This window comes from Piliocolobus tephrosceles, chromosome 5, assembly GCF_002776525.5.
Source record: "Piliocolobus tephrosceles isolate RC106 chromosome 5, ASM277652v3, whole genome shotgun sequence".
In the NCBI taxonomy this organism is placed as follows: domain Eukaryota; kingdom Metazoa; phylum Chordata; class Mammalia; order Primates; family Cercopithecidae; genus Piliocolobus; species Piliocolobus tephrosceles.
Genome location: NC_045438.1, coordinates 22,332,187 through 22,355,790, shown reverse-complemented (window position 1 = coordinate 22,355,790; position 23,604 = coordinate 22,332,187). Strand labels below are relative to the sequence as shown.

Here is a 23,604-nt window from a genome sequence, read left to right as displayed (position 1 = left end):
CCAAGAAGGATGTTTATTTGGGAAAAAAGTGCTTACAGTGATGAGCAAATTTAACATTATATAAATTATTATCTCAGAACTATGAAAGTTAGAATGGCAGGACAATTTATATTTTCTTTATGAAAAGTTTTCTGCTATGACATTTAAGTTGGGTTTAAAGAAATACTTTTAGAAAACAGATCTTTCAAAATCAGGAAGGCTTGGTTTTTCTGTATTCTTAGATAGGTTAAGCAAATAAACTGGAGACTTCCCAACCCATACCTACCTAGAATTCTTATACATTGTTAAGGTCATTGCCAAGGACAGGTGAAAATGTGCATCCTAACTTAAAATAGTTGAAAATTCCTATCAGCTTTGATAGGAATAAAAACATCTTTCTCATATTCCTATTGATATATTGGTGCCATTAGAATACAAGATCGGAGCACTATTTACATATAACAAAACCTTCTAAGTGTTGTAACAAATAATTTTCTAGGTTAAAAAAATCCTGTGAATTCATAAGAAATTTCATTTTTATAATTAGAAGTTCATTGGGCTGTTGGTGTATTAATTACATGAATGATTTTTGGATCTAGGAAATATAAGAAATATAAGTAAGGTACAGTTGTCCCACAGTATCTGTGGGGGATAGGTTTCAGGATTCCCTGCAGATACCAAAATCCACAGATGTTCAGAGTCTTTCATATAAAATGGAATAATATTTGCATATAATCTATGCACATCCTCTTGTATACACTAAATCATCTCTAGATTAGTTATACTACCTAATATATTTAATAAATGCTTTGTAAATATTTATACTGTATTGTTTAGTAAATAATAAGAAAAATATCTGTATATGTTCAGTACAGATGCAACATGATAGCCATAACTATATATATATATATATATATACATATATATATATATATATATATTTGTTTGTTTGTTTGTTTTGAGACGGAGTCTTACTATGGCACCTAGGCTGGAGTGTAGTGGCACAATCTCGGCTCACTGCCACCTCTGCCTCCTGGGTTCAAGTGGTTCTCCTGTCTCAGCCTCCCGAGTAGCTGGGATTACAGGTGCCCGCCACCATGCCCAGATGGTTTTTGTATTTTTAGTAGAGACGGGGCTTCACTATGTTGGCTAGGCTGGCCTTGAACTCCTGACCTACAGTGATCCTCCTGCCTTGGCCTCCCAAAGTGCTGGTATTACAGGCATGTGGTTTGTTGAACGCTCAAATGTGGAACCCAGGGAAATGGAGGGCTGACTGTACTTTGATAATATTTCAGCATACAAGCTGAAAAGTTTCATTACATTGTCAGCATTCAGCTAAAGAAGAATCTCTGAAGTGTGAAGATTTTAATTAATTCAGTACACTGTTCAACATGTTATGTATATAACTATCCCATCACAACTTGGGGCAGATAATACTTCATTTGGAGGGGATGTTATACTACAAATGGTCCCTGAATTCTAAACTTCCAACGTACATGAAAACAAACACTCTTATTTGCTGTCATGGGAGTCTATAGTGCCTTTAAGAGTAATTATTTTGGGAAAAATGAATGAAAGATTTTAGATCAGTGATTCTGTAAATGCAGTCTATTTAGATTCATCTAAGGAGTTTTTATAAAATGCATATTCCTAGGGTCCAGATCCATTGCATTTAAATTTTGTGGATGATGGAGCCCAAAAATCTGTATTTTGACAACTCCCCTCTCTTTCTCATGTTTAAATTGCCCTTTGAGTACTACTCCTAGAGTATAGGGAGAACAAATCTAAAAAGAGTATAGTCACTTAAGGTACTGAAATAAAGGGAACATACTGCCAATTTCAAAAAGTTCATACTGGTCTAACTTCAAACTTTTCATTTAAGCGAAATGTACTTTTTCATCTTGCTTTGTCTTAGAGTCAAATTGCCATTTCTTTCTTTTCTTTTCTTTTTTTTTTTTTTTTTTTTTTTGAGGCGGAGTCTCGCTCTGTCGCCAGGACCGGAGTGCAGTGGCCAGATCTCAGCTCACTGCAAGCTCCGCCTCCCGGGTTCACGCCATTCTCCTGCCTCAGCCTCCGGAGTAGCTGGGACTACAGGCGCCCACCACCTCGCTCGGCTAGTTTTTGTATTTTTAGTAGAGACGGGGTTTCACCGTGTTAGCCAGGATGGTCTCGATCTCCTGACCTCGTGATCCGCCCGTCTCGGCCTCCAGTTTTGCCCAGGAAAACAGTCTTGTGTCTAGGAAAGAGAAAATACCCTCCACTTTAGCCTTATGTCTTTCCCAGTCATAGGGGTCCCAGGTCCTGGGATTAGAAACTCCAGCTATTACTGCCAGTACATCAAAGGGCAAATCAATGCATGGACTGACCTGCGGACTAGCCTCCTTCCCTTTTCCTACCTTTCCTGTGGGAAAATATGCTACAGTTTCAACAACTAAAAGACATCTAAATTTTTGGAACTTTATGAGTTTTGGCCTGCCCATATTTAGATATTAATGAAAAAGATTGTATTTTTATATCTTCTTCAATAACTTTTTGAAATACCTAACAGAATTTCATAATAAAATGGATTCCTCTAAAAATGCTGTCACTACTCCAAAAGAATGAGATTTACAGAAATCCTTAGAGGTGTATCTGTTTAGTAACAAGCTTTGTTATTTCATATGTTTGACATGCATAATTTGTAGCAATTAAGATTGAAACATGTTGCTTAAATTCAATAAACTCTCTTGGTCCTGAAGCTACCTTTGGATTTGGTGGATTAATAAAATGCATATTTCAGGAATATTGAAATGTAAATTATTTCATAATATGTATGCTTTAAAGAAGATACAGTAAAGATTCATTGATTGAGTTGGATTGACCCATGGAGAATCTAAAGTTCTGTGAGGATTTAAAGTTAAGTGCAATGTCTTTAATCTAGAGGCAATAGAAAAAACTCAACTCCTGAAGACGAAGTCTGACCAAAAAGATGTTTACATACCATGTTCCTTTTTGTTTGTTTACTTTTACCATAGGCCATAAACCAGTCAAGATCATAAGATGATCTTAAGAAGATTACTCATTTGATTAGTTTAACAACAATATCATTTGGTTCTGTTACTCTGTTCTTGATTTACTCTCCCAATTAAACAGCATTTTTTTTTTTTTTTTTTAAAGTTTACAAGTCAATGGTTTTTATTGTAGCTCAGAGTCGTGCAACCAACACCATGGTCCAATTTTAGAACATTCTTATCATTTCCCCCCAGAACTGTCCCCATTAGCAGTCACTCTCCATTCTCCCTCCCACACCAGCTCTATGCAGTCAAAATCAATTTTGTATACTTGTTCATTCTGGAAGTTTCGTATAAATGGCATCATGCAATATGGAGCCTTTTGTGACTGGCTTCTTTCACTTAGGGTAATGTTTTCAAGATTCACCTGTGTTGTTATATGTATTTGTACCTCATTCCTTTTAAAAGCTTAATAGTATTCCATTGTAAGAATATATTATACATTATGTATCCATTCATCAGTTGGTGGATATTTGGCTTGTCCCTAATTTGGGATATCATGAATAATCCTACCAAGAACATTTGTGTGTAAGCTTTTGTGTGGACACATATTTATCAGAGGCCACCTAATAGGTGGCAAAGAGGTTAGTTCTCCTGATGGTCTTTTGGAAAAGACATTCTGCAGCTCCATAGAGACAATTAGCAGAAGTGTTGGGACCGAGTATTTGATAAAACACTCCAAGTTGGAAACAATTTCCTCTTGTAAAACTTCTGTTTCTTTATTGAAAGTTTATAAAAAGACAAATGGGAAAAAATTGCTTTAATATGATGACTTTTGTAATCAATTATTTGATAAAATAGATTTTTATTTTGAAAACAACCACTATAAGATTACACTGAACTAGTCCTTTTCAGTTTTTAAGGTTATTTTTGTATGGAAGAAATGAAGCATTACATTTGTTGTCTTTCTTTCCTTCTGTATTTTCCTATAAGTGCAAATTATTTTTTTTTTTACACAAAATATTGTAGTAACCAAAATAGAATTGTGCTATTTTGTCTGTTTTGTTAAATCATTTCTCTGTAGAAAAATGAAGTGTTGATGACATTTTTTCATTGCTTTTTTTCTTTCTACTCTATCAGATCAGTATGCATTCTGTCGATATATGATTGACATGTTTGTCCATGGGGATTTAAAACCAGGTATTCCAAGCGGTTCTTGTACTTGTCTGTTTTAATAGTCTTTGTTTCTAAGATTGTTGGCTTTTTATGTACCTAACTGTATTTTCATTTTTTAAGAATTGCATAATGCATGTGTAGATCTAGAATAAAACCAATAAAAAGCAGCGGTAATAACTTGCATTAAGGTCTTAATTTTACTTTCAGTCACTGCATGGCCTATTGCAAATGAAGTCAGCTGAAATTTAAAATATGTGCTAATATCTCTCTATATAAAGAATGCTAAAATCTTTAATAATGTCTTGAAGTGAAGCAGTGAATCATCTTATTTTATTCTTGTAAACTTAGAAGAAAAGACCGATGACAATGAAAATATCTTTCTTTTCTTAGTAGTGAATACAATTCACATTAAAATCATCACATTGCAAATATTTATGCTTTGTTTTCCAAAACTTTAAAATGTTCTCCCTTATACATGAACTTGGTTTAGCCACTCCAAAGAACTATTGATGGAGATAGATAAACTTGGAATTAATATTCAAAACAATGGGGAAGGATATTGAGTTAAAGGAATATATCTACCTTGTCTTATATCTTTAATTGTTGTCCAGAGTATAAAAAGGTATTTTTTACTAACATCTGAACTAAGTATGAATAACTTGATTGCTTGTACTATGCCTTTTGCAGATTTATAAAAGGACAGAACTATGTTCATGTTTGGGAAAATGTTTCCAAGAAGACAGTATTGTTAAGAAAGGAGCTCATTTATAAGAGAATAAATGAAGCCAATTGCTTAAATCCAGCTATATTTTTATTTTCTTAACTGTTTTTGTGAAAGCCTTTCTAAAATATATAATTATAATTTATGCATATGTTGTCAAAGAGGCATTTCATTTCTAAAACAAATAGGTAACACATCTAGGCTCTAGAAAACTAGACAATGAGAATCTTTGACTCCAGAAAATGTTGTTGATCCCAGTAATTTATTCTAATTAAATAATTTCCTCCTCCTCCTCCTCTTTTCCTTCTTCTGCATTTTCAGTAAGAAATTTAAATGAGGAGGAAAATCGTGAAATATTCTAACTTAATAGGTGAAACTAATTACTATCGATGTTTGTGTATAGTAACATAGCATAATTGGAAATAAACCTTCAGGAAGGTAGTGTGATATGGTGGAAAGACAAGGCTTTGGATAGAAATACAGTGATAATTCTTGACTCCATCCTTTTCTAGTATTAGTTCTTGAGCAAATAATTGAACTCCACCTCATCTTTAGTGTTCTTACATTTAAAATGAAGACCACAGTCACAACCTTGCATTGTTGACAAACCATCTAGTGACTATAAACAAATGTTACAACTTTAATTCATTCATTTCATCACTGCCTGCCTGGTGAGTTCCCTACATGAAGAGAACCTCTCAATACTTACAAGTTTCAGTCTGTATATATAAAAAATTCAATGTTAGGGCTGGGTGTGGTGGCTTATACCTGTCATCCCAGCACTTTAGGAAGCTGAGGCAGGAGGATCACTTCGGCTCAAGAGTTTGAGACTAGCCTGGACAACGTAGAGAGACCACATCCCTACAATTTTTTTTTTTTTTTTTTTTTTTTTTTTTTTTTTTTTTTTGAGACGGAGACTCACTCTCGTCACTCAGGCTGGAGTGCAACGGTGTGATCTTGGCTCACTGCAACCTCTGCCTCCTGGGTTCAAGTGATTCTCCCACTTCAGCCTCCTGAGTAGCTGGGATTGGGATGCTACTAGGTAGCAGGGATACCTGAGTATGGGATGCCACCATACTCGGCTAAGTTTTGTATTTTTAGTAGAGACGGGGTTTCACCATGTTAGCCAGGCTGGTCTCGAACTCCTGACCTCAGGTTATCTGCACGACTCGGCCTCCCAAAGTGCTGGGATTACAGGCGTGAGCCACTGCGACTGGCCAAAAAAGTAATAAAAATTATCTGGGCATGGTGGTACGTACCCATTGTCCCAGCTACTTCGTACGGTGAGGTGAGAGGATTCCTTGAGCCCAGGAGGTTGGGACTGCAGGGGTATATGAGCTATGATGGCACCATCACATTCCATTCTGGGCTACAGGGTGAGACCCTATCTCAAAATAAATAAATAATTTAAAAGTTCAATTTAGTCGGGCTCGATGGCTCATACCTATAATGCAAGCACTTTGGGAGACTGAGGCGGGTGGATCACCTGAGGTCAGGAGTTTGAGACCAGCCTGGCCAACATGGTGAAACCCTGTCTCTACTAAAAATACAAAAATTAGCCAGGTGTGGTGGTGGGTCCCTGTAATCCCAGCCACTTGGGAGGCTGAGGTAGGAGAATTGCTTGAACCTGAGAGGCAGAAGTTGCAGTGAGTCGAGATCTTGCCCCAGTATTCCAGCCTGGGTGACAGAGCAAGACTCCATCTCAAAAGATCAAAAGTTCAATTTTAGGTCAGAGGTGTACTGACCATTTTGTTCACCTGTGTTGGTTCAAGAAAGTCATACTCTACACATAATTTTTATAAAGTCAACTAGGTGTTTACTTACATATGAGATGAGATGAATCTATGTTGCTGATGAGCATGAATTAATAAATGACTAATATGTATTATTTTCTTCATATTCCATTAGTTTTAAAATTTCATCACCTGAAGAAAATAATGTATTTTCTGTCCCACTGAAATAATTCATAGTAGTTATTTATTGATCATAAAATATAATTCCTAAGAAAGTCTCAGGACACAGAGAACCATGCACTAAGAAATTCAGTGAGGGATGCTAGTAGTTTAACAGTCACATTACCAATCATTTCTTTCTGAAAATCTAACAGAGTAAGGTCAGAAGAAATAATAAAATCATCTATGCATGAAGCAAAGATGATTTTTTTAATGACTACTCAGAGAGAACCCTTCTAAAGGCATATGCAAACATACTCTTAAAAAGTCCTAAGTTCAGATCTACACACTATAGAGTATTCCAACCCCTAAAAATAATTCCCAATTCTATAGGATTAGATTTCTTTGTACCGTTAATTGACTTACTAATTGACTTCTTAATTTATTTAATCTACCTACATTCATTATTTTGAAGGTTTAAGAAATGAAAGAAATACTTGAAAAGCGAGTATTTCTTGTCCAGGAGTTGGAAAGGAAGAAGGGAGAGAAGGGAAGCCTTTGTAGTATGCCTGTTGTTTCATTTAATAAATGATATGATGTTATGTAAATGTACCTAAACAAAGTTCAGGAATATTTTTTGTCAGTGTGGCAATACAAAACATGGAGTGAAAAAGCCCTAAATATGACTTGCGTTTTCAAAAATAAGGAATGAGAAACACAGATTTAATCTGGGCATATTAATTTAGAGAAAATGTAAGTGATGAGACATTGACTCTGACTGACAATTAAAGAATAAGACAATTCTTGCCAAGTTTATTGCTCTGCATGTATCCACTATTTATAAAACATTTGTGCTTCCATCTGTTTCTGTTTGGGATTAGTGGAACACCTGTTATTGTTTAGCTAGAGTTCATTATTAATTATTGGTAATGAGTTTTTAAAACTATAATTTGATTTTCCTTCTGGGATTCAGTTTTTCCTTTGTAGAATACTGTCACACCCTCAAAAGTAGCCCAAATTGCAGTTCTAATTTGAAAACCCTTGCTGATGAAATGTGCTGACACGATGACATAAGTCACAAGTTTTGCCTTTTGTCCCGTCGAATAAAATGCTTCTAAGATATCCTTAAAATTTTTAGCTAAGATTTTGTCTATAACCTGAAAATTAATTGAATTGCTCTTTCTGATTTTCTGTTGTGAATAGTGAATATGCACTATCAGTGATAATCCTCAATTCAATTATAGGGACCATCTTAATAAACCAGTATAAATTATAAAGATCTGCTCATTTGGTTGTATTGAATCAAAATTCTCTTGTACTGACTCACTCTATATTAAGTTGAAACATGAAGAAAATTATAAATTATATTTTCTTCAGTGAATGCATGCTATCAACACTGGTCCTATGGGCAACTGGCATAGACCTGTATCTACGTTTCGTAATTTTAGGTATATTATGAACACCGAAGATCTCCCCTCTCCAGAAATACTTTCTCCTTTTAATGACCTAACATCTTCATATTGAGACTTTTTGGTTGTGCGGATGGTCAGCATTACATATGATGTGTTTTAGTAACTCATAACCCACCTTAGGGAAGACAGAGAGAGGAGGGCTGGGGAGAGATTGAGAGAGAAAGGAAAAGATTGATTCTGTCTTATGGTAGCTGTCTTGAAACTGAGTAACCTCCACTTTTTTTCCTAGAGTTTACAGTAGTCTACTTGTCACTTACTCATAAGAGAACTATTAAAACTGGTCAAGATAGACATTATTTGCAACATCGAAACACAATTTATGGGTTTTTTTTTTTCTTTTTTGGAAATTGATACTACAGATGGTCAAGGTATATTCCTCCAGATTTATTTATCTTTATCAACCTTCCAGTAATTCCAATTTCCTTTTCAATTTTGTGTGGCTTACCACATTTTTCTTAAGTGACAGCTATACTGATAATTTTATTCATTTAGGTAGGCTATTTTTAAGAAAACACATCAGGATCTTGCTTGGCATTTTCATATTCCTTCTTCACCAACTTCTATCTGGGCTTAATAAATTGCATGGGTTTCTGGGCAGAGTCACCCAAGTTAAAGAGACAAATTTCTGTAAGGAGGAAATCACATGGTTCACAGAACTCTTTATATTCTCTATAGATAAAGAAACCAATTTAACGTCCAGTACAAGGACCAGGGCTATTGTGCTTTTGCTTAGTAATTTTAATAATTTTTTTAGTTTTCATCTCTGTAGCTATTATGATTAAAGTTTAATATAAGTTAAAGTTTATCCCTTAGAAGTTATTCCACTATTAAAATTTCAGCTACTGTCTGACTTTTACTTGAGCCAAGAATTATGTCAAGGTAATTTATTCTGCTTTTTGTGTCATTTATTTTCTTTAAATTGAGTGTACTCACCTATCAAAATCTTCTCTGATTGTAATAAGGCATTCTTTGGCAGCCTGTATTCCAATTCAATGGGTTTTAAGTCCGTAGCTAGAAAGAGCCTCAAGGAAATTAGTACTCTCATTTTATTAAGATCCTTTCCTTGAACTTTAGTGGTGCTTAAGTATATTTTTGGTTAAATCCCGCTGAGAAGAGGTCAAATGTAATTGCATTATAGTCACTGTTATTTAATGGTTTAATCTAATGTATTTCAGAGCTCACTGGTTGTATTAGACAAGACTAGGTATAATTTAGCTTTGCTTTAGACTTCTAAAAAAATTCCTGCTCCGAGGTAGGCATAGTTCCATTAAAACATATGCACTCTAATTCCAATCATTTAATTATTTTCACACAACAAAAGTTTCAGGAATTTTAATGTTTACTCAGTAAGTAGTTGTTGAATCCTCTCAGCAAGCTGGTAGTCCAGAAAAGAGGTAAGCTAAGACATAAATAATTGTATGGTAAAGGATAACTTGATAAGTATACAATGAAGACATAGAAAATATACATTTTAATCTCAGTATACCAGGAATGAATAGTTTTCTCTATTTATCATCCACTTGGAGTTTTAATTATTTAAAAAAATTATTTATTTTTTCTAATAGTTTACAGGAGTAGCAATAACAGGAGAGTGAAACTTTTGATAAGAATTTAAATATAGTAAAGCAAAATGTTTCTATCTTATATTCCCTGTTTTCAAAGCTATATATACTTCAAATGGGAAATATCTTCAGAAAGAAACTAACTGCTCATCAGCTATCATCTCTGAGCCTTCATTGTATTCATCTTGCAGATACCAATTTCAAATTTTGAATACATCTTTAATAGATTCTATTGTATATTATTACTTCTGGTTTTTCTAGAACGTGCATCGTCAAAATGCAGTACTTTAATTTTTATAATCTTTGATGGTCCATAATTTTGTTGAAAAGAAAATGTCATCTTCATTTCATAATAAAACATTTCCTTCCCTCCCTCCCTCCCTCCCTCCCTCCCTCCCTTCCTTCTTTCCTTCCTTCCTTCCTTCTTTCCTTCCTTCCTTCCTTCCTTCCTTCCTTCCTTCCTTCCTTCCTTCCTTCCTTCCTTCCTTTTTTTTTTTTTCTTTTCTTTTTTTTTTTTTTTGACGTGGTCTCACTCTGTCTCCAGGCTGGAGTGCAGTGGCACCATCTAAGCTCACTGCGACCTCCCCCTCCCTAGCTCAAGCGATTCTCCTGCCTCAGCCTTGCGAGTAGCTGGGACTACAGGTGTGCGCCACCATGCCCAGCTAATTTTTTTGTTTGTTTGTTTTTAGTAGAGACAGGATTTCACCATGTTGGCCAGGATGGCCTTGATCTCTTGACCACGTGATCCTCCCGCCTTGGCCTCTCAAAGTGCTGGGATTATAGACGTGAGCCACTGTGCCCGGCCAAGTTTTCATTTTTATATTTACAAACATGGATTACAATGAAACTTTCAATTATTTTTAAATTCACATTGTCCATTTCTTTTGGATGCCTGCCTTTCTCTTTAGCATTTGTGCACTTAGAAACTACAGATTTTGGCACATGAATTTTATAAAGAAAGAGTACCGTGACATGCTCTTTTAGCAAAATGAAATGGCTCAGGTTCTTGTCACAAAATATACCATGATAAAGTCCTTCCTGTTAAAGAGCTAACTAGATGAGAATACAGTAGTGTCTTCTTATCCATGATTTATTGCAGTTTCAGTAACCCACAGTCAAGCACAGTCTGAAAATATCAAATGGAAAATTCCTGAAATAAACAACTCACAAGTTTTAAATTGGACACCACTCTGAGTAGCATATTATGTTATCATGCTCTATTCCAGCAAGTATGTGAATCATCCCTTTGTCCTGTGTATCCACGCTGTCTAAGTTACCTCCCTGTAAGACACTTATTAGCTATCTCAGATGTCAGATCAAGAAAACACAGTATACATATAATTCAGCATTATTCATTGTTTCAGATATCTACTGGATATCTTGGAATACATTTTTTATGGATAAGAGGGAACTACTATAATATGTTTCCTTTTTTTCTCTTTGAAATGTATTGTGCACTCATTGATTCTATAGTGTAAGAAAATTCATTGTCTTATGAAGATTCATAGTCTGAGATTTCACTTGTATAATCAATTTCAATTTTACCCTAATCATTAGAGTCTAGCTTACTGCTGTCTGTCTTTTTGCATTCATCTTCTGATTCATCTAATAATTTAGAAATATCTTCCTCTGTCACTTTTCTATTTGCAGTTATGGATGGAAAAAATAATTCTGAATTATAAACTGCATTCAGTGAAACAAAGTAGACTGTAAAAATGGTGTCTCAAAAAAAAAAAAAAAAGTTGTCTCCAGGCTTCTTTTATATCTTCTTGAATGATGATGTGATACTTCAGTCAACACTATAAACAATCATAGTGATGATGGGGTAATAATGATATATTTTACAGTTGCATCATCTTTCTAGGCAATTTCATTTTATTCGGTTTCCTTATTGTTTTAGTTTTAAGCATTGTGAGGAACAATTGATGAGTAATGATGAAACAGTTCCTATGCTGATGAAATAGAAAATGCTCAATATAAGAAAAAAAAGATCATGAAGTTTCCATAAAGTGCCTTAAATGTTTAAAATTATCCAATGCTGCCACATGGTAATTACAAGATACAATGGGTTTTATTCTGTTTAATAAATAAGTAAATTTCCTTTTGTTCCTTGGAAGACCTATAAGAAAGCAAAAAAGTCAAGAAATATTAATTTTTATAAACAGTTAGAACTGCTTAACAAAAGAAACTAAAAAAACTATGATTGGCTCCAGTAGACCCTGATAGTGTAATGAGAACCAATGGGAAAAGTATAAACTCGGTGGTCACACAAGCCAAGATTTAAGTCCTTCAGTTGTGTTTTTTTGGCTTTTTGAATCTCAGTTTATTTATAAGATTTATTACTTAAGGTTGTTTAGATGATTAAATGACATATATGTACATGTTCTCCCAAATCCCTTTTTTGCTTTCTCTTTTATTATGAATATTTATTGCAAAAAATAAAATAGTACTCATAGTGTGAAAGACCAAAGAAGATGGTATGGAAGACATAAAAATTGAAATAGAACTTGAGATATTGGTAGGATATGTCTATGTGAAATTGGGAATAAAAATATACAAGACTAAGGTGATAATATCAAAGCACAGAATCACAAAATGTTAAGTGCTTTCTGTGAATACCAGTTGCTAAATATTTACTCTCCACTAGACTCTTGAAATCTTATATAATCCTAATAAAACCTTCAGAAGAGTGTATCATCATCCATGTTTTATAGATGAAAGAATTGAGACACAAAGAGCTTAAGTGGTTTGTCCAGGTGGCACACAGTCGCAGACAGGAGATTGAAATCCAAGACTGCCGAATTCCACAATCCTCAGTATTATCTTTACACCAAATCTATCTTTATCCCAGACATAGACAGGGAATTGCAAACGAGGTCACTTTGGTTAGTATTCAGGAAATCCAGAAAAAAAAAAATAATAACAGGATTGGAAATGTTACACAGGATAGTTTGGAGAGAATGAAATTAAAAATATCAATCAGGGAAAGTCCAAGGAGAGGAAATAAAGCCTGATCCTAGAATATGGGATGGAGAAAATTACGATAATTTTAGAGCTATCATAGAGGTAGAGTCATGGAATTTATAGAAATCAAAATATAGAAAAGTAAAAGATAATTTAGAAGCCGGTGGTCTGTAAAAAATAAAAAGATACCTTAAGTAGGGAGTATAGGAAGAGAGTGGGGTCAGTCTCACTGGACTGGACAAGGCTAGGAGAAGTGGGAGACTTTGAACTCACCACATATTCTTGAAGCCACAAATGCTATCTAGTTGCAAAAGGAAAGTATGTGAAGATTCCAATCCAAATATCATTTGTTTAGCATCTGGCAAATACCAAGGGTCGTTACCATTTTTTTGCATACTTATCTCATTAATTCTCACAGCAAACTGTGACATCTATATAGTGCAATGATAATTCACAGCACTTCTAAGTGAAGTAAGCAGCTAGATAATCAGGTGTGGAATTTTGGAGAAAGGTCAGAGGTGGAGAAGGAGTCATTAGGAGAGAGAGTAAAATAAGTCAGAGTACAAATATTAAATATCTTCTGCATGCTCAGCAGTCCTAGGCTCAGCGTAGTAGAGGATATAAGAATACTAAAAGATGATCACTGATTGGAGCAAGTGAAATGAGTAACTATTTAAAAGACAAAATAGAATAAGTTTAGACTTAGGCATTAGATTGTATAATACAAACTCCAAATGTTTTAAGTTTCAGAGGAGAAACATCTGTGATTCCTGCTGTCAAAAAAAGTTGGAGTGGATCTAGGACTTGAAAGATGGATAATATTTGACTAAGTGCTGAGGAATACATTGGTATTGCTTTGTTTGTATGTGAATGAAAGAGAAAATGAATGCTAACATTACAGTGCATGTGAAGTAGATGTGTTTATAAGACAATGAGTATATCAGATTGAAAGAGGATAAACTACATTTGGCAAACATCAGACAATAATAAGCGGTATATGTTTTGATGACATTATAGAACACTTGGTTAATCAGAAAGAGGTGATATTTGGCATAAAGGGAAGTCTTTGAAGGATTTTTACGCAGAACAGTGAAGGAAAGCAGCATTTCATGAAGCATGATGGGTAGCAGTCTGTTTATGGGATAGGAAATGAGAAAAAAATCTGTAGAATATGGCCAAAACTGGTGTGTCTAAAGCATAGGTTTGAAGGAAGGAAGGGTAACTTTTAGGAAGTCATTATTCATGGGTGGCAATGAGCACTATGTGTGACTTTAGAAATTAATGTTGCAACTCAAAATTCTACAAAGTATCTTGACAATTTAAATTCACGTATGTGGTGGATACTTAAATGAGATCTAGACTTAAAGGAGGACCAACAGTGACATGTGCATGACTATCCACTAAAAATATGATGCAGTAAGGAAGCTGCTAGAACTTGACCTGTTTATAACCTGAAATGGAGCAATATATCTTCCTTCCCTCCTTTGGCTGAGTCTTGTTATTTTGTATTTCTAGTCAAAGTGCATTTACAGCACATGGCTCTCTGAGTGTTGGCTCTTCTTTACTAATTGAGCACATATATAATGACTATTACATGTAGAATTTTGATAATGAGAGAAAAATATTTTTTCAGAAACACATCAACAAATAACATACCAGACTCATTTTGCCCATAGTAGCCCTCTGATGTCTCCTAACCTTTGTTCTACTATCTACTGTATAACATGAGCAATAATATTACATAATTTGGAGTGTTACGAGGACCATATGGACAAATTCTGAAGCCCCAGTAGAATTTAGACAAATGTAGTTTGTCTTCTGAATTCTAGGAACTGTACTAGATTCTGTAGATACAGCAGTAAACAAAATATGTATGGTACCTGCCCTCATGAAGCCCAGGTAGAATTTATGTAGAACTTATTGCTGGCCATCAAGCATACATGCACATCCAGAAAAAATTGTTATTATTATTAAAGTAGAAGAATGATTTAAATGATTAATGCCTGTAGTTGTAGATCTGCTTATATTTTTGATAAGGTTATATAGTTGGCCCTATTAAATATGATAAAAATAAATTGCTCTATTTGGTTTATACAAACTTGAAACGTGATTCTGTGAGACAGAACATTATTCGAAGAGCCTCAGGTAATGTTTACAAAATTAACTCTTAGTTGAAGGATCAAGGGGAATACCATAAAAGTGTCTTATTATAATTGAATTAAAATTATCAGCTAAAAGGCAACTTCTATAGTAGAATGAATTTATTGAATAAGACTGCAAAAATAGATTGGCATATTTATGCAGAGGAAATATTCTAGATCTCCAAATTGAGAGAAAATATCCAATAAGCCCATCATAAATCTTACTATTCAACAGAGGTTAATAAAAAAAGAAGTTACATCAAGAGAACCCAAGATGTTATAAGACGTTTAGACATACAACATTTTTCTAAGAGTAAAATCTTTCAGAAAATGTATTTGGGTCCATTTCGTTTATTGTAATTGAAGTCATCTTATGCCTCTGTTGGAACTCCACTTGCATGCCCTTTAAATTTAATAATGGAAGAGTTTGACTATTTACCAGACTCACTACAGTCTGGAAAATGGAGCTTCTTCTCAATTTACTGTGAATGAAAGCCCAGGTCCTTGTATTCCTCAGTTACCTGATTACAAAACCACTGGTGATACAACATTCACAGAATGAACTACACAAAGATTTCAGGAGCAAATAAAGGAGAAAATGGTCGAAGCCGTGGAATAAGTAGGAGAGAAAAGAATTAAATAGAGTAACTAGTGTCATAAAATGAATTAATTATAGAAGAAAAAATTCAAGTGAACATGGGCAAGTTACTCAACTTTCGGAGCACCTTTCCTCATCTATAAAATGAGATAAGTTTATAGGGTTAATGTACCTTTTAAACAACAAGCATATACATACACATAAAACACTCTTGACTATAATAACCATAATAAGCATTATTTAAGTGTTTGGTGGGGATGGTGTTCCCATATATAGCAGAATTGTGATTTTTTTTTACTCATTTCTTATAGCTTTCTGATTTAATTTTCATGTAGCATTATTATTCTCTCCCTAGAACGTCTTTTTTGGCTGCTTATATATACCTTCAATAAATATTTATCTTTAAATCTCCACTGCGTCATACCTTGCCAGAAACCTGATATGTTTGTTGAATTAAATTCAGGGTGTAGAATATTTATTTCAATGAAAAAAATTGATGATCATCCCAGAGCAGCCCTTTTTATTCATTTGTAGAAATAATCTTGTTATTTTAAAAGATGACAGGTTTGTAAGCATTGCAAATAGACCTGTGTAAAGATTTCTTAAAGGAGTTATTGGTTTTATCTCTAGAGACAGAAACTCAGAATTAACAAAGACTGGTTTGCTGCATGCGTGAGTAAACTACAGGCAGCATGCGTGAGTAAACTACAGGCAGCATACAGAATTAGGCTACAATGAGATAAAAAATGAGAGCAAGCCCAGGCTTAATTATGGAAGCACACAGTTCCTGGACTTGCTACATACCCTCATGAGAGTTGCTTTCTGATTATATGAAGTCTATGGAAGCTATTCAGCTATTCAAGATAAATGTATCAGATTGTCATATTTGTCTAAATCAATCCATTAAACATTCTAGTCACTATAAGTAACTGGAATACGCACAGATATACATCCATGTACTTCTGAGTGGAGGTTTCCTCTGAAGCCATTACCACTCTCTCTGTCAGTTTCATTGTGATAAAACGCTTCAGTTTTTTTTTGGAGAAGGCTAGTGACTACTTTGCCCTTAATACAGTGTTCATATTAATTTACATCCTCTGTGTCCAGAAAAGGAAACAAAATGAAGGCTTACGCTTTCATTTTTCTTGCAATTTTAAAATTTTGTCTCCTAGTCGTTTGAAAGAGGAGGCAAGTTCTATAGGTATTTCTTTACTTTGAGAGAACTTTCCTTAAAGTGGCTTTTTTGGTCTAGCCTTGTCACTGTTAATGGCATGGGCCTGCTGTCAGACAAGAATAAAGTCCTTCTCAGGTAACCCACTAGACTATTAAAAGCATGTTCTAAAATAGTCTGAAAAGGAAGAAATAATACAGAGTAATTTGAATTGCTGCATGAGAAACAAGGAAAATTAAGATTTAATCAAAGAATTATTGAAATAATTATGTGTTATTTATTAATGCACCATGTATTTTAATAATCATATCTGTTAGTTTATATGCACAAGTGAAGATTGAAAAAGAACTCTAGAAAATTACATGAATATATTCTTCCAGTGCTGTTCTAAGGTTCATTTGTGTGGCCTAGTGGATAAAAAATAGAGAATAGGGCTCTTTCTAACCATTTCTATAAATGCATAGTTCTTATCCCTTTTCTTAAGCAAGACTTATTTTTAAATATGGAAATAATAAATATGCCCATTCCAATTTTGATATAAATAATTGGCTATTTTCAGAGAGAGCTATTTGATAAACAAGTATCTCTTTTCTGTAGTTTTTTTTTTTTTTTTCTTCTCTGTAGAGGATGCTTTTGTGTTTGCAAAAGATGAAGACAAAAATGAATTTTGCAATATTAACATTAACATTACTGATTGTAGCATTAATGATTATACTGATTGTACTGATTATAGACTATTCAACCAGTTGCTTAATAGTTTTTAGTCAATTCTATGACTTTTATTCTAGTTCAGTATATTTCATATTTTGGTTTCTAAAGTATCATACATTAAGACATAATAATACTGTTACTCTTACATAGCACTAATAATTGTTCCACATTCAAAAGACAGTGTATTTTCCTATTTACATCCTCATCAGCATCTGAGTTGCTATGCTCAAAGTTGTTCTATTAATCAATCTCTCAGCAGTTATTGAATCTCTAGTATATACTTAATACTAGCAGTCATAACAAAAGTTTCAAACCAGAAGGAGATAACAATCCAGTCAGATATTATGAATAAAACAATGAATAATATAAAGCAGCTGTGGGAGAAAAAGAGAAGAAGGTGCTAATTAAGCACTAAATCATATGATGCAGATTATACTCTATAAAATTCCAGAGAGAGGGCCACAGTGGTTAGAACAGGCTTTATCAAGGCGTGTTTTATCAATGCTTATCTTCAGCTTTATTGTGGTTGTTATTATTAATTGCTTGCAATGAGTTTAGTATTGTTTCCTATTTATTTGTCCATTTTTTTCATCCCAAATAGGGGAAGAAGTGGTAATAAAATTAGATGTGTTTTTTAAAACTTAATAATACTGGCCGGGCGTGGTGGCTCATGCCTGTAATCCCAGCACTTTGGGAGGCCAAGGCGGTGGATCACGAGGTCAGGAGATCGAGACCATCCTGGCTAACACGGTGAAACCCCGTCTCTACTGAAAATACAAAAAAATTAGCCGGGCCTGGTGGCAGGTGCCTGTAGTCCCAGCTACTCGGGAGACTGAGGCAGGAGAATGGCGTGAACCTGGGAGGTGGAGCTTGTAGTCTGCCAAGATCACACCACTACACTCAAACCTGGGTGACAAGGCGAGACTCCATCTCAAAAACAAACAAACAAATAAAAAACAAAATTAATAATACTAAGTGAAAAATCAATCCAGGGTAAAAACTGAATAAAACATTCCACCATATAGATGTGATCTATTCCATTGTGTTCTCTTCCAAATTAGACCATTCATACTTGTGACTGTCCTTAGTTATTCACACTTAATTATTGATATTCTGTCTTACAAATGCCTACTGCCCTATTTGATTCCATATTTCTGCTTTGTGATTAATATGCTGCTTTCCTGAGGGAAAAGTGTCACCTGTAAACCACTTTCTATTGTAACCATCCACAGTGTTTGGGGAATGAACCCTTCTTTAGTAAATAAGACTCGTTTGCAACAATTCCAATTCCAATTTCTTATAGGAATTGAGTGAAAATAGATATGAACAAAGTACCAATATTGTCATTGAAACTCCTTGTTAGAAACAAATTGATGATTTAACATTCTCTTATATATTGGTTGCATTAAGATGTAAACATTTTCCATTTTCTATAATTCATGACAATGTTTACATTAATAATGATTTTCTCCCAGAGGAATTTTTTTTATGTGATTATAAATAGCCTCTTGGCAGACACTGGATAAGCACTGTGTGCTGTTTTAAATGACAACATAGTATCAATTATACACAATACAAAGCAGGAAGAGAGATTGGATGACTTCCAAATGTGTCATTCTAGTGAGAATATATTTGTGAATTTAATTGTCATGTTAAGCCTATGAAATAACAATTATTAACATGCTTCCATTTTATCCTCTATCTATAAAATATTTCAGTTTATGTTGTATGCCTGTAGTTGAAAATGTGTGAAGTTTTATTATCTTTATTAAAGCACCCTGTAGAAAATTTTCTGCTGAAGTAAAACCTCAAGTTCTTTTTTCTCCTTCTGAGGTAAACTCCAAAACCAGATTTCTTTTTAATTGGCTATATGGTTTTACACTTTTCATGTCTCTTTGAATTTCTTTTGAACATAGAATATTTGCATGTGTAGGAGCCAAAAAATAGAGAGAAAAAAAAAGACATTTTCCCACACGTGGAAACAAAGGGGAAAGGAGGTATTACAGTTGCAACATTCCTTACTTTTGCCAAATATCAAGTAGGATGGAAATAGTTTAACTGGGTGATTAAAGTGCCAAATTGATTTTATTTTATAGGAATTAGATCTCTGTATAACAGAGAAGCAACAGTTTTTCATGTGCCATATAATAGCTTTAAAAATCATTCCCTTGCATTTAAGGATAATGAGAAGGGAAATTTACAAAGAGCCTGGCTTAGCATGCTACGTGGAATTGGAGGAAAACTCAGGTAGTTCTCAAGATATTATTCTACATCTACTCTTTAAGGATTTTTGAAGTTTTGGAGATTGTTTGTTAGAGATGATCATGATGGCAACATGAGGACAGTAAAAGTAGATGTAACATGTGTGGTACTGAGTGCTAATGGTATGCCAGGTACTGTGCTAAGTTCTAGGTATGGATCATCTTATGTATTTCTCACAAAGCCCTGTGAGGTGGGTTATAACCTCTTCAACTCAGAAATTAGGAAATTGAACCATGGGAAATTATAGAATTTTCTCAAATGGCTATATATTGTCTCCAGGACTTAGGGAGAATTACAAATATGTTTTCAAAAACGGTGGGTGCCTGCCACATAGGTCTTTTTTTTTTTTTTTTTTTTTTTTCCTTTTTCTTCACTCTGTTTCCTAATTGCTATAATTTAAGACAAATGTATAATTGCTATTTCCCTTATAATTTAAATATGACATATACACCTAAACCTTGCCAATATAATTGCCAAATAAAGCAGATAATTGGCTAATAACTTTTAGCTGCCTTTGTTGGTTGGTGAGTGAAAGGAATCTGGCATAGAAACCACAAACAGAGTTGTCTGTGATCTTATAGTTGACAGCACAAATGGTTTATCACCAAAATTGTTGAGTCTTGGATATGGTTTACTTTTAAATTTCGTGAGTATCCACTAAGCTGACTGTAAGGCCTGATAAAATATCATCCAATTCCATGATTAGATTTTTAAGTGTAAATTGTATTCTTAATGGTTAGAGTGACAGCAAATTGAGATGAAAGAGAACACAGAGTAAATTTATCTCTGGAGTTGTTGGTGGGTCTTAAGGTTGTTTAGAATGAAAACAACAGATTCTAGGAGTCTGGGAATTGATTTAGCAATCAACTATGCCAGCTGCTCTCTGTCAATAACCTTTTTAGTGGAATCCTAAAGTCAAACAACCAGAAAAGATAGGAGACAGGAGGCATTATTTATTTTCTATGTTTAGGTAGTTTACAAAAATGTCAAGCCTCCTATCTCTTAAGAGCAAATTTATTACTCTGTTTATAAATTATTTTAATACATTTTGTAAATGTAATGGTTTTACCTCTGGGAACCATTTTTCCTCTTATTTCTTCACCTTGCTGGTTGCCATTCACATTACCAAAAATGAAAAATTAGATGTGACTCAATTTTCAGTCTTTTAGGGAGTCACTAATACATGTTGGATCTCTGAAAAATAATACTGAATATAAAACCTAAACTATTACATTTCATCATGAGAGGCTATGACATAGCCATATACCCATATTCAGGAATATGCATTGTGAATACTCGGTTTGTAAACAACAGCCTTATGAGAACTGATAGCTCTTCTGTATTCACAGCAGGGATCAATTAAATTAAATGAATAAAGTTATTATTTATTATTAGTGAACCAGTATGTTAACATGTGAGGGAAGGGCATGCCGAGTGATATAAATGAAGCCTAGGATTGTAGCTTGAAGTTTACTTAAAGTTTTGTGTTTTTTCTGGAAAGTCATTCATTTTTTTTTTTTTTTTTCGAAAGGGAATCTCACTCTCTTGTGAAAGTCATTCATTTTTAATTATATTTAAATATGGACCTAAACAATTTATACATAAATCTAATATTTTAAATATTTGCCATGAAGAAAAATGGATTTCTAATGAAATGAATGATATGTGTTCTACAGCCTCTCCTACCATTCAACACCTCGGAGAATAGGTATCACTATTTTGATAAAAAAATGTTAAATATTTTTGAGATTGAAAAAGATATCCAGAAACTTGAATTCATTATAACTCTGAATTTTGTCTTATCATAACTGATGGTTGAAAACATGTGTTCTTTGTATTTTAAGGTATCCTCAAATAAAAAAAGTGTTAAAATGCCCATCAATAATATCTTCCTACTGTAATATGGAATATTACATTTTAATCCTGTTTTCTTTATTGTTCTAAAATTATATAAACTAGAATTCTAAAGCATAATATGGCAGTATAATATTTGTCTGTGGTTAACTGAAATTGTTTTGTACCTTTCTAAAATTTTATCTTATGTTTTGTTCATTCCCTGTCCCCTATGCTCTTTTGAAAATACCTGCAAATGCAAGCTTAAAGACAGGATACTGTTGTATAAGAGCATTGCACTGGGACTCTGCATACTTGGGTCCTGCTTGTAAGTCAGTTGGATGAATTTGGCAAATCATCCATTTTGTTTGGGTTTCAATGTTCTCAGTGAACTCTAAGGCATCTTCTGGCACTAAAACACTCTTCAAGTTTCATATGTGAGTGCGAAATTCATTAGGCTGAAAGATACCACAATAGATAATTGACGTAGTCTTTCCATTTACGGGGAGTTATAGATATTCAGAATACATTAAAAGTGCTATATGTTAGTAGAGCTGTTTAAATAATGAAGCTATCTTTCTTCATCTTGAAGCTTTAGTTCACTTTTTCCCACTAATCATGGAAAAATGTATAACTTTCTTTGAAAGATTAGTGTTCTACTCATAAATTAGTAAACTTCCCCCAGAAAGAAAATAAATACTTTGGTGTAGAACTATAAATAATTGGGGAAAAAACCCATAAATATGTAAGTTAAAGTTTCATTGTATATCTTTGGTATTATTTCATATTTTACCAAGAGCTCTAAAAATACTGTAATTCAGTCTGTTTACATTAAAACACTCCAGAAGCAGTAAAACAGAGTCTCATTTAGCAATATTCATTTGTTTACTCACTCATTTAAGCAATAATTTTCACTTTTAATAATGCTCTTTCCTTTACTAAATATGTATTGCCTAATATGGTCCATATTTTGGCTTCAAGTTGTTTACTGTCTGCTGAGGATTAAGAAAAAAAAACTTGTAAATAAACAAATGTATTGAAAACCACAGAAGCAGAGCGTAACGCATACATTGGGTCCTCTGAGAGCATAAAGTGTTTTCAGGAGAATGGGTAGAGGGGAGTCCAAGAAGAGTTAAAAGAGCTAAGCTTTGAGGATTGACTGAAATTAGCCAAGTTCTAGGCAGTTTATCACTGAAAATTTGAAATCCCATGTATTGAACATTTCATTGGATGATTCCATGGCAAGTTAGGACATTGCATGCTGGGTGTATTAAACAGATTTATTATTTTTAATTGAGACTCCAATCCATCCACTTGGCTTCATTAATCTCTTTCCCTATCAGCTTTGGTCTTTGAACTAAAATAAAAACACAATTCATATTTACCTATTTACCTATATCTTCTGTCTTCACCATCTCCCCTTTCCCTTACCTATATGCATATATGATTTTCTGTGGAGTTGAAAGAGATATTGTTCAGATAGCTAGAAGAAATTATTTTTAAAAAATAAAGATTTGGTAATTCTGAAAGTTTTAAAAATATCCTAGTTGACAGTCTATCTAGAACTGCAGAAATTGGTCAGCTAATGTGGAGATTGATCTTAAAGTATTGGACCTCTTCTATGGGATATATCAAGTCCATTCAATGTCTAACTAAGGTTAAGCAGAAAATGACCATGTAAAAAAGTATGATTTTTTTTTTTTAAGTCTTAGGAAGCGAATACCTATAGATTTGTCAATGGTTATGAGTCATTTATGGTAATAGGTAAAATGACTGGCATTTATCTTGACTGTCCAAATAGTTGATTAAATAGGAAAATAAAATGGAGTTAAAAATTTTAATCTTATATTAGGTTTGTCCTCAGTGCATGACCTTTGTTAGTCTATTTATCCTTCCAGAGACCATTTTTTATCTATCTTAAAAATTAGAGTGCTGGAATGGTTGATTTCAAATGACTTTTACATTCTTAAACTCTATGATTCTATGCATCTATTTTTATTATACCTCAAACGTCAGGTACTCTGTCATAAACAGGGTACAAGGATAAATGGAGCAATGATATGATCTGAATTTATCATATTTCCTTTCTTTAGTTGGCCATTCCATGGAAAATTATTTTTATTTCATAAATT

General features: G+C 33.7%; 1 protein-coding gene across 1 annotated transcript in view; it reads left to right on the top strand.

Moving 5' to 3' along the window:
- The window catches only part of TRDN (triadin), a 410,542-nt gene that overhangs the window by 130,334 nt on the left and 256,604 nt on the right, over positions 1–23,604 (top strand). The window contains exon 9 of the mRNA XM_026455003.2: positions 4,110–4,169. Within this exon, the coding sequence (XP_026310788.1) occupies positions 4,110–4,169 (60 nt within the window). The remainder of the gene's footprint in view (positions 1–4,109; positions 4,170–23,604) is intronic.